General features: G+C 44.2%; 1 protein-coding gene across 1 annotated transcript in view; it reads right to left on the bottom strand.

The window, feature by feature from the left end:
* Nucleotides 1-11,450, bottom strand: part of LOC123441757 — an 83,668-nt gene extending 72,218 nt beyond the window's left edge. Inside the window, exon 1 of the mRNA XM_045118011.1 lies at nucleotides 11,365-11,450. Coding sequence (XP_044973946.1) covers nucleotides 11,365-11,450 — 86 coding nt within the window. The remainder of the gene's footprint in view (nucleotides 1-11,364) is intronic.
* Nucleotides 11,451-13,176: the final 1,726 nt, after the last annotated feature.

The following is a 13,176-nucleotide window of genomic DNA, read 5'->3' as shown; positions in this document are numbered from 1 at the left end:
CGATGGGAGGCCATCTGGAGCTTCGTTCCGGCACCCTGTCAGAGGGGAGATCGATCCCGGAGGGCCTCTTCATCGACCTTGCTGCCCCTTAGGAGGATGTGTGAGTATTTCACCACAAACCTACGGTTCCATGGCAGTACCTAGATGACAATCGCTCTCTCTTTTGATCTTCAATACAATCATCATTACATGTTCGCTTTGATCCACATGATGTAATTCACTTTTGTGCGGTGTGATTGTTTGGATACGTTGAATTGTGGGTTTATGTTCATATTACTCATGATAAATATTTGAGTATTCTATGAAATCTTATATGATTCTTATGTGCATGATTATGATAGCTTTGTAATTCTCTCCGATCTATTAAAATAGTTTGGCCAACTAGATCGGTAGTTGTTCACTGAGAGAGGTGCATTGTGGTAGGTTCAACCTGGCGAATTTCTATATCCCAGTGAGAGAAGGGGACAAGATGCGTCTTTGTGTTGCTGCTACTAAGGATAAAATGATGGGGTTTATTCATATTGCTTGAGTTTACTTTGTCTACCTCATGTCATTTTTCTCCATGCAGTACTTTGTTTTACTTAATACTCTAGATGCATGCTCGATAGCGGTCGATGAGTGGAGTAATAGTAATAGGTGCAGGTAGGAGTCGGCCTGTTTGTTTATGGACATGATGCGTTTATACACATGATCATTGTCGTGAATATCACATAAGTATCCGCTTTTCAGTCAATTGCCCAACAATAATTTGTTTACCCACCGTATGCTACTTTTCATGAGAGATGTCATTAGGGAAAACTATGGCCCCGGGGTCTATTAACAACATATTTACAAAACTTGTAATACCTTGCAACCATTTAATTTTTTATTTTATTTTCCAATTTACAATTATCTACACACCTAACTCACTTGCAAATAACAAGAACAAGGGGATTGACAATTGTAACGCCCAATATGCGGTCCTATCCTTATTTTGGCATGAGGGCCTCGACAGGGATAGAAACACATATCATTGTTTCGCAATAATGGATAACGTTACAAGTACATCTACTGAAAAGATGAGTATAAGGAGTTGGCTTACACTCGCCACAAGCTACATCAGAGTCACATCAGTACGATACATACAATCATCATGAAGAAGATCAGGGTCCGACTACGGACGAAAACAAATGATAAAAGAACGACATCCATCCTTGCTATCCTAGGCTGCCGGCCTGGAACCCATCCTAGATCGATGAAGAAGAAGAAGAAGAAACTCCAAATAGCACAATCAGCGCACTCACGTCAAAGTAACTCTTTACCTGTACCTGTAACTGGTGTTGTAGTAATCTGTGAGCCACACAGACTTAGGAATCTCATTTCCAAAGGTATCAAGACTATCAAATCTTAATAGGTGAGGTATGGTTAAGTGGTGAGGCTACAACAAGCGACTAAGCATTTATTTGAGGTGGATAACTTACGAGTACAAGAATAAAAGAGGGGATGATCTACGCATAGCAGACGTGAACTACTGATGATCAAATTAATGATCCTGAACACCTACTTACGCAGACATGACCCTACCGTGTCCTCGATCGGATAAGGAGCTCACGAAAGAGACAATCACAGTTACGCACTCAGTTGGTAAGTTTTAATTAATTTTACTTCAGGTCATCTAGAACTGGATGTTAAACAAAGTTTTCACGTTGCCACATAATCGCGGGCATGACTTTCCGAAAGATTTAACCCTAAATGGGTGCTCCAACTAGTCCATCACAAATTACCACAAGCCGCATAGAAAACCTCAATCACGAAACTCGTGATCTCCTCGGATTCCTTAGTAGAAAACCTCAAATCTGAGACAGCCCAAAGCATCACCGAAATCCCGATGCACAAGATATTTCGTCAAAGGTAAAACTAATCCAACAAGGCCGCCCAACGTGTCGTCGATCCCGATAGGAGCCCTGTATCTCGTTCTCATGACACGAGAGATGGGTCACACTAGGAGTAAAACCAAACCTCGGGTTGCCCCGCGGTGGCCCCGTAGTCTGCCAGTTTGGACCAACACTCATGCGGAGCACTGGCCTGGGGGTTGATTAATTATCCGCGGGTGCCGGCGGGTCCCTATGATATTTATTAGTTATTAGGCAAATGTAGTACCAAAGTTGGGCCTTGCAAGACCAGTCTTAATCTAAAACGAATTATCAAGGGGGTCCCATAACAACCCGATCATATTAGGAGCGCTCAATTATGGAATATAATATCGGTAGCCGAAACTAAGGCTACAAAGGTGGAACAAAACACTAGGCTAGAAAGGCCGAGCCTTCCAACTTTTACCAAGTATATAGGTGCATTAAATTAAATAGCATCAATAGGGTGATATAATAAGGAACCCGTGTTTTCACATCGAAGGAACTGCACCTGCAAATAGCAACACTATCAAAGGCTGAGCAAGGAGTAACATAGCCAAACAGTGGTTTGCTAGGTTGTAGTAAGGTTGAAGGTTTTCAAGGTAATGTTGGGAGGCTAACATTTAACAGGTGGTAGACAGAGAGACATATTGAAAGACAAGAGACAACTAGAAAGACATTGATAGTAATGGTATCTAGGGAAACGTTCATCTTGCCTGAGATCCCGCTTGGAAGAAGAACGACTCCGTGAAGCAGATGAACCGACGTAGTCGAACGAGTCCTCACATTCCGACATGCTTGCGGAATTCTATCGAGACGAAGCAAACCGGAAACAAGAATCAACATGTGATATTCACCACGGAACATGCATGACATGATGCAATTCACATATGATGCATGATCAGTTTCAAATATGCAAGGCATGGCATGGCAATTCACATCATGCAAACACTACACATTAAGTGAAGCTCAATATGCAACGAGTTGCATATTGACGGAACTCCACGTTTAATTATTTAGTTCACACCCGTTTATTTCCACGGCAATATTAAATGTTGTTAAACATGGCAAGGGGTGAAGCACAAATTAATCAACCTATATAGGCATGTTAAATGAGGCCGAAAATGACATATAGCATCTCCAAAAAGACCCCACACGTTAACTTTGTAATCTGTCCAGAGCTGTCCTAATCACAATTTTATATTTGTTAAACGGCAAAACAAAGTAGTTCGCGTGATTCTACTCGTCATTCTGGTCCATTTACATATATGGCTCATCTCCAACGGAGCTACGGTTAAATAACTACGACCTAAACCGTTTTTAACACGTTGTCACGCAAACGAATGCAAACAACACACCTAACACTTTTTAAGATGCATGAGAGTTGGAATTATTAATCTACGCGAAATTCTACACGTTTTACATATATAACTTGTCACGAACCAAGCACGTTTTAAAAACTATGGGCGTTTTAAAAATCAATCCTTTTTCGAAATTAGCAAATTCGCACGATAAATAAAAACAACTATAGGCCGGATCTGAATATTGGGCTGAAATCGTACATGCACAAGATAATTAAACTGCGCACAGGGCAACGCATAGCAGGGCGCTGGGCTCACCTTCGTGGGCTTCACCCCGGATGCTGGCTGGGCCGGGGAAGGAGGGTGACTGGGCCGGGGCGCTCGCAGGGTCAACGGCCCACTGGCCTGCTAGCAACAGGAGAAGCCACGCGGGCGGACTGGGCCGGTGCTTAGCTCGAGAGGTTGGCTGGCATATTCTAGTGCAGCCCACGCGGGAGGCGAGCTCGGGGAGTAGGCCATCGTCTCCCTCGTGTCTTTGCACGAGGCACAGGACTTGGCGGCGACGGTGGCTCCAGGTACAAGGGGGCGGCGGCCGATGCAGGCTTCAGGCCGGCCGGGAACGAGACGACGGCGGTCGGAGTCAACGGATCCGGTCGGTGGCGGCCGGATCATGGCTCGCGACGGGGGACAACCTGCATCAGGGAGAGAGAGATTTAGAGAAGGAGAGAAGGAAGAAAGGGAAGAGAGGGCGACCGCCTGGGGGAGTTCCGGCGGCGTTCCGACAGGCTGGCGGGCCCGATGGCCGGAGATCAGCCCACTTGGTAGGAGGCGGTGGCGCACGAGCTTGGGAGCTCGGCTCTCTCGGGCGCCAAGGGAGCTCAGAGCTGCTAGGGGCGGCGGTTCGGGCCCGGGGCGGGCCTTAGATGGGCTGGCGGGCCCGCTCAAGGTGGGAGGTGGCTAAGGTTGTAGGTGGCGGCCGCTAGGGTTTGGGGGCACGGGAAACAAGGAGAGACTAGGGTTGCTGACTATTTATAGAAAACATGCTAGGGTTAGGGGATTCTAGTCCCGATTTCGACCACGCGATCGCGATCGGACGACCTCGGGTGCACCTTAGAGTTATGTGGTTGTGTTAGAGAGGCTAGGTGGGGAAGAGAGGGAAGTTGCGGACCGGAAACAAGAATTTTAAACACCGTAAGACATCCAACGATAAAACCGAAGACGGTGCCACTACGGTCGATCGTTCGGGTATCAAACGGACTCCGATTGTGATGAAACTTGGCGCGCGACTTACCTACACTAAAACAAGACCGCATCCCAAGTTTCAATCCAATCCGAGAATATTTGATACACAGTTTTAAAAACAAAATTTTAATGATGTCGCGGGCGCGTGCGTGTGTGGTTGGTCTCAAAATGGTCAGCGACAAAACAGAAAAAACCGACAACTAATAACGGGTGCAAGTTTTTAAAACTGGCGGTAACGGGATGTCGATGCAATGCGGATGATGCAGATGATGCGAATGATGCGACGATGAATGCGAGAGACAACCTAATCACATGGCGGCAATGGAATAAAAGGAGAATCTTCTGGAGCATCGGTCTCGGGCTGTCACAACTCTCCTACACTAACGAGAGATCTCGTCCCGAGATCTAAGAATGAATAGGGGAAGAGGATGAGAAGGCAAGAATTAAAACTTAGTTGCTTTTGTGACAAATGAGTGAAACCAATGACCCTTGAAGGTTGCAACGATATGAAGAATGACATGAGAAACAAGCAAGAATTCAAACAAAATTTCGGCAGCACTTCGGTAGGAAAAGAGGACAAAATTCAATAAGATGGAAAGATATTGAGAAGAATCACAACAAAATAACTAAATTTATAACCAAGGAAAGAACATGATCTTGATAGAACAGGATGATAGATTCAAGAGAGCAACATCACCACACTCCGGAACAAGAGACTAGAAACTAGATCTTGAGAAGAATAGAATGGAGAAGAAAATGACAACTACTACCACAATTGAATTTGACAAGCAGCCTTACAAGAAGAATTGAATGGGGTTGTTGGAAAACCAACAATGGAAAGAACAGAACAAGCTTGTAATGGAATATGAAAACCATCCCAAAATTATGAGGTGGTCAGCCAATCACAAGACAAGGATTGATTGGATGCAACAAGAAAGGCAAAACTTCTTACACCAAGAGGATACACTAAGAACTTGGATCAACGATAATTACCATAATAGCAAAAATCCTTAGGAAAGCTTTAGGTGAAATCTAAATCCAGGATAGCTCAATGAAGAAACCATGGGTTGAAATATCTCATGATTGAAGGAACTGGAGGGTTTAATTATCTCATTCTTGAAACAAATTCTCTTCGAGACTCCTCCACTAACAAGAATGCTATAACACCACCTCAGAGGATAAGGAGGAAGACTTGCTCTTTGAAATGCAAGAGAAAGAACACTTGAGGTACTCCAACAAGAATCTTGAAGAACACTTGAGAAAAATAATTTGATATCTTGAGCCACTCCAGAAGAAGAATTGAAATCACTTGATGGAACAAAAATAAGAATTATGTTATGCTTACCCTTCATCAAGTTAAATTGATGATAAGCAACGGATTTAGCATACCACTTATTCTTATTGAAAAGAAACTTGAAGAGAGACATAGATATGCACCACTTGAAGAATAATTGAAGGAAGAACCGATAAGAATTCACAATTGAATGAGAATACCAAGAATGAATGAAGATACATGGGAACGAAGAGATCATGATGAACATGAAGATTTAGAACAAACGGCGATATAAGAAATGAATGGAGAACATGAAAATGAAGAGATTTCAAGCCGCCTAACAGAAAACTTGAATGAGGCACTAGAATAATTGAGAGACGAACGAAGAGACAACAATTTGAGAATGAAAGTTGAAAGCTAAGAACGAAGATATCTTCTGAAATGATGGCCTTCGGAGGATCGAGAATGAAACGAATCTGAATGCACCGGATAACAAGAAAGGGATTTCTCATGATCGAGAACAATACAAGATGATAACACAAAGCTGAAATGATGTATATTCAAGAGAATGGACCAAGATTTTAGAAAAACACCTCTTCGATCTTCCAAGCTGAAAATGATGAGGATAACACCACCAAGAATAACTGAGACACTCCAGAATAAGAATATGAAAAGTTGATTCAATGATGAGAATTAACTTTGAAGCAATCCTCGAGAAGGAATATTACTGATGAAACTGATACTTATGTCATAATTGAAAAGAATTAGAGGTCTTCGGGAAAAGATTAGAAGGGCCAGATAAGATCATAGGAGAAACCTGTGGGTTATGGGCCCATTCAAAAGAAACATCGTTGAAAACATTGCTCACAAAGAGAGATACTACACTGGTACCAATGATAGCTAGATGAGGTGGGAACCTCGAAATAATTGAAAGGATTGAAAACAATAAGCTCTAAGATAACTTGAACACTCCGGATAGAATAAACAGAGATGAATAAGCAAGAGAGGCTTGAATATGAATTTCCACTCGGGACACACAGAAGAAATGAAAAGGATGAAAAGGATATGATGAACACGGATAGCTTGAATTGAACCCACCAGACAAGAGAACAAGAATGAAGAAATGATGAACTTAGAACTCCTGAGAATCTTCAAAATTAATCACCGGATAGAACACAAAAGAGAACATAGTGGAAGCATAATAATAAGGAAGGCGCTTGGATGAAATTTAATTACTGAAGAAAAGGGTGGGAGGGCGGGGAAAACAAGACAACTTGGGACATACGAGACGAACTCCAGAAATAAATGAGAGATTGATCTTGCAAAATTGGAGAGGATTGAATTCACTTGAAGAGAAGAACACCAGTTGAAAAGAATTGATATGACGACTCTGACTGAAAAGAATTGAGAAGACAATTTGATTGAGCAGAAGAATCAACATTCCCATAATAATATGAGAACACCTCTTGGAAAATATATGAAATCACAATTTGACATCGAAGCAACTTGAATTACCATATTCCAACAAAACAAATGATGAGGCTTACGAAACAAGACGAAACAAATTCATGACAGAGATTTCATCTGCTATTTTCGTGGATAGGATCGCACGGGCTATATCCTACAGTAGCCATCATGTACAAGGCAGTGCACACGACATACGAAGCGTCCCCGAGTCGTAGCAAGCTACAAGGGCTCTTCAAGACCCACCGAGAACCGCTATAAGACGATCGTGAACAAACGAATCCACTAGATGTCGAACGCCCAACCTCACATCATGCATCTGTTGGAAGATTGTCCTGTAAGTAACTACTTGAATTCCCACCTAAGAACTTCCGAAATTACTAGTCCTGCAATCGGGTCCATGAATACAAGGAGTAAAATCCATCACTCAACTCCTAGCAATAACACTACCCGTCCAGTGTATCACATCCATCAACACATAAGCAGAGATCTCAGAAACTCATCTATCTCACATCCTCGAAAACACCACGATGCTAAGTATGGAAGTACCCCCGAACTCTCTGCACCAGTACTGGGGATGTCGGGGTTATCTCGCCACTACCAGCATTGAAGCAATTTCGAACATCCTCCGTCCCGAGATACTAAGAAATCTGAATGACAACGATGTGCTCAAGAATCCCTTGGATCTCAACACTCCAGAATAAAATCAACATAGCAGGAGGCACCAAGTGAGAACTCCGTCACATCAACATGATATAGATTCCAAAAATATGCGTGATCCTAAAGTTTTTTTGAGTGAGAAGAGGAGTAGAATTAAATTATTACGTCAAGATTCCTCACCAGAACATAGAAGAGGAGAAAAAGTAATCCTACTCTCCGATATATAACTAGACTCAAAGCAATTTTTTCACTAGACTCGACTCGACCAAGTTCGATCAATCAAGGGGGCTCCTAGGTCGGTACTCCTTTGATACCAACTTGTAATGCCCAATATGCGGTCCTGTCCTTATTTTGGCGCGAGGGCCTTCACAGGGATAGAAACGCATATCGTCATTTCGCAAGAATGGATATCGTTACAAGTACATGTACTAAAAAGATGAGTATAAGGAGTTGGCTTACACTCGTCACAAGCTACATTAGAGTCACATCAATACGATACATAGAATCACCGTGAAGAAGAGAAGGGTCCTACTACGGACAAAAACAAACGATAAAAGAACGACGTCCATCCTTGCTATCCCAGGCTACCGGCCTCGAACCCGTCCTAGATCGAAGAAGAAGAAGAAGAAGAAGAAACTCCAAATAGCACAATTAGCGTGCTCACGTCAAAATAACTCTTTACATGTACCTGTAACTGGTGTTGTAGTAATCTGTGAGCCACACAGACTCAACAATCTCATTTCCAAAGGTATCAAGATTAGCAAAGCTTAATAGGTGAGGTATGGTTAAGTGGTGAGGCTACAACAAGCGACTAAGCATTTATTTGAGGTGGCTAACTTACAAGTACAAGAATAAAAGCGGGGGATGATCTACACATAGCGGACATGAACTACTGATGATCAAATTAATGATCTTGAACACCTACTTACGTCAGACATGACCCCACCGTGTCCTCGATCGGAGAAGTAGTTCACAAAAGAGACAATCACGGTTACACACTCGGTTGGTAAGTTTTAATTAAGTTTACTTTAGGTCATCTAGAACCGGATGTTAAACAAAGTTTCCACATTGCCACATAACCACGGGCACGTCTTTCCAAAAGATTTAACCCTACACGGGTGCTCCAACTAGTCCATCAGAAATTACCACAAGACGCATAGAAAACTTCAATCACGAAACTCGTGATCTCCTCGGATTCCTTAGTGGAAACCCTCAACTCTGAGATAGCCCAAAGCATCACCGGAATCCTGATGCACAAGATATTTCGTCAAAGGTAAAACTAATCGAACAAGGCTGCCCGACGTGTCGACGATCCTGATAGGAGCCGCGTATCTCGTTCTCACGACACGACATATGGGTCACACTAGGAGTAAAACCAAACCTTGGGTTGCCCCACGGTGGCCCCGTAGTCTGCCAGTTTGGACCAACACTCATGCACATGCACGACATGATGCAATTCACATATGATGCATGATCAGTTTCAAATATGCAAGGCATGGCATGGCAATTCACATCACGCAAATGCTACACATTAAGTGAAGCTCAATATGCAACAAGTTGCATATTGACGGAACTCAGATTTTATATAAATATTATGCTCTCGTTCTTCACTTATATTTGTTTGAGAGTTAAATAAATAGTGACGGTAATTTGCATGGGTCGTAAGACTAGATCAAAAATAATAGGTGTTCAATGAGTGATAATTAAAACCATCATGTAGCACATATAGAGAAATTATGGGTTAACGATATTGATGTGGTGATATGAAAAAGGTGTCCGTGCATTTTATTAATTCAGAGAGGTGTCAATATTAAGAGATGTTAAACTTGTTGGTCATCTAAAAATTAAAAGGGCATGTTGATGATGTGTGAGCATTTCTATTCCTCATTGAAATCCAAGTGTTGTTTTGAGTCAATGTCACGCGATGGTTAATTCCTACCAACCCTCACCATCGGGGCATGCAAGTATTACTTGATTTGGGATAAAACTAATAAATCTTTGCAATAAGTACATGAGCTATTCATGACTAATGTGACACCATGGACATACACAATCTAACCTCCTCATATTTGCTAGCCTCTTCGATACCGTGCATCGCCCATTCTCACCTAGAGGATCGGTGTAACTTTCACCGATGCATCCGAACCGTGTGACATCACATGCTCTGTTGCACATAAGCCTTCTTATATCCTCCTCAAAACAGCCAGCATAACTACCTATCATGGCATTTCCATAGCCATTCCGAGATATATTGACATGCAAATTCCATCATCACTTCACATGACTAGTTCGTTGATCATCATAATGCTTTGCATGATCATATAGAGATGACATAGTATTTATGGCAAAGACACCGTTCATCATATTTTCGATGCATGTCAAGCTTGATCTTTGCACATCCTGGTACAGTGCTAGAGGCATTCATAGAGTCATATCATCCTATCAGTTCTCGTGAGTTGTAAGCAAATAAAAGTGTGATGATCATCATTATTAGAGAATTTTCCCAATGAGAAATAAAAATGGGGGAGGCCAAATAATCCCACTATAATAATAAAAAATGAGAGAGAAAGAGAGAAGGTGTGACAGCCCGATGCCGACGTTCCAAAAGATTCCCTTTCCTTTCCGTTTTCGTCGTGTGTCTGTTTTATTTTGTCGCATCATCATCGCATCATTCGCATCATCTGCATTGCATCGGCATCTCCGTTGCCGCCAGTTTTCAAACGTTGCATCCATTGATAGTTCCCGGTTCTCGTCGTTGTCCGTTCTGAGCCCGACCGCACACGCACGCGCCCGCAACATCGTCAATACCCTGTTTTAAAAGTGTGCGTAAAACTTTCTCTGATCGAGGTGAAACTTGGCATGCGGTCGTAATTAGTTATAGCTAGGCCGCCTGTCGAATTTTGTCGCGATCGGAGTCCGTCTGGTACCCGAACGGTCGACCGTAGCGGCACCGTATTTCGGTCTACCGCCGGACGATTATCGGTGTTTTAAAATACGTTGCCGCGTCGCCCTTTTTACCTCTCATCCCCACCTAGCCCCTGTACACAGTGCACTGGTCCTGCGCGCAACCCAGTCCGAAAACCTCCCGAAACCCAAACCGGGTGCTCGTGACCGTTGGGTCCAGATCAACCCGGTTTGCTGCAAACCGTCTCCGGTTTGTCAACTGGACTCCCTAACCCAGCTATTTCTGACCGTCCGATTTAATCGGAGGGTCCAAAACCCATAATCCTAGCTAACCTACTATGTATAGACGTTCCCTAGTCTATTTTGGAAGACCCTAAAATCTAGGAGTTTTGTCTCATCGAGCCGCCACCACCCCACCTAATTTTTTTCCCATCAGGCAAGCGTAGCATCTCCCACCTCGGGATCCCCAGATCCAATCTGCAGCCAACCCCACAGGCCTCTCGATCTAGAGCTCCCTGCGCCTCGACCTCTCCCTACGTGAGAGGTGAGCCGCCGGACGCATCCGTCGCCCGCAGCTCCCAGCGTCCGTCGCCCGCATGCCGTGCGAGCAGCCCGTCCCCGACCAGCCAACCTGAGTGCAAGAGCGAGCATGGCCTCGTCCCGTGCCTCCGAGGAGCCACTCCTCCCGAGCTCCTGCGCGCCCGAGACCGACGCCATGAGCCACCTGCGAGCTTCACCGACGAGCAGGCACCCGGGTCGCCCCTGCTCCTTCTCTCTTCTTTCTTCCTTCTATTCCTCTCCCTGGTTCTCTCTCTGTGTCTCATCTCTCTCTTTCATTTCTTATCTACAGACCTCCATGGCCGCGGCCCCAAGGAGCTCGCCCTCGGTCGGTCTCGCGACACCAGCCGCCTCTACCACCGGGAATGGAACCGCAACGCCAAGGCCGTCTGGATTCGACTCGAGCTCGCCTCCCTACCCCATCCATGTCGCCCGTCGCCCACCCCAGAGCACCCCTGCTGGTGTCTCTGTTCTTCAGGGAAACGAGCAGAGCCGACACCGCGTCCAGCTGCTCGCCCCGTCGCTGTTGGTTCGCGTTTGTAGCTCGACGTCGGCCTTCTCCTCGTCCCCAGGCACTGGGTCTGGAGGGCCCCCATCTCTCCCGCCCGTTCACAGTACGGCCATGGCCGTCGGCCTGTTGTTTTCCCCTCTGTGAGAACCTCCATCCCGATCTAAAATTCAGTCTTTTGTTCCAGATCCGTTCTGTAAGTACATATTGTTTATATTGTGTGCTAGTTCTGTCAACGCAAAGGCTGCTAGCCGAGTTGGCTAGCGCAGCCACTCCAGTCCCAGCGAGACCCGGGATCAAATCCCAGCGAGCGCAGTATTTCATTTTGTTGCATCCTTGGTGTGCTGCCTGTTGCTACTTGCTCAATTAAGTTGGAGCTTCCGCATAGCACATTAACCTGGCCAGTGGGACTGGTCAACGCAGCACCCTAGCATGCATGGGGTCTTGGGTTCAAATCCCAGCTGTGCTACCCCATATTATTTTACCCTGTTTTTTTGTTGTTGTTGTTGGCGCTAGGGATTTTAAGAATTTCAAAAGACCATTGGTTTTGAAACGTTTATAACTTTTAAACGCTGCCTCTTATGCAAAATTCGTAGATAAGTCAAACATGTAGAATTTTGCATAGATTAATATTTCCAACTCTCATGCATAATAAAAACTGTTTAGTGTGTTGTTTGCATCGGTTGCGTGTCGACGCGTTGAAAACGGTTTAGGTCGTAACTATTTGTCCGTAGCTCCGTTGGAAATGTACCATATATGTAATTGGACCAGAACGACGAGTAGAATCACGTGAACCACTTTGTTTTGCCGTCTAACAAACCGAAAATGTGATTAGGACAAATCTGGACAGAATTAGAATTTAACGCATGGGGTCATTTCAGAGATGCTATATGACGTTTCCGGCCTCATTTAAAATGCCTAGCTAGGTAGATTAATTTGTGCTTCACCCTCGTGCCATGTTTAACAACATTTAATATTGTCGTGTATCAACTCGGGATAGAACTAAATAATTAACGTGGAGTTTCGTCAATATGCAACTCGTTGCATATTAAACTTCACTTAATGTGTAGTGTCTGTTTGTGTGAATTGTGAGGACCCGTTCGACTACGTTGGTTCGTCTGCTTCACGGAGTCATTTTTCTTCCAAACGGGATCTCAGGCAAGATGACCATTTCCCCAGATACCATTACTATCATTGCCATGCTAGTTTTATCGCTTCTATCGTTTCTGTCTCGTTGCCTACCACATGTTAAATATCAGCCTCTCAACAATGCCATGAAAACCTTCAACCTGTTGAACCTAGCAAACCACGGATTGGTTATGTTACCGCTTGCTTAACCCTGTGTAAGCGTTGCTAGTTGCAGATGCAGTTGCTTCC

The sequence above is a fragment of the Hordeum vulgare genome, chromosome 3H (assembly GCF_904849725.1).
Source record: "Hordeum vulgare subsp. vulgare chromosome 3H, MorexV3_pseudomolecules_assembly, whole genome shotgun sequence".
Classification (NCBI taxonomy): Eukaryota; Viridiplantae; Streptophyta; class Magnoliopsida; order Poales; family Poaceae; genus Hordeum; species Hordeum vulgare.
Note: the sequence above shows the minus strand (reverse complement) of the source record. Positions and strands in the feature narration are given on the sequence as shown.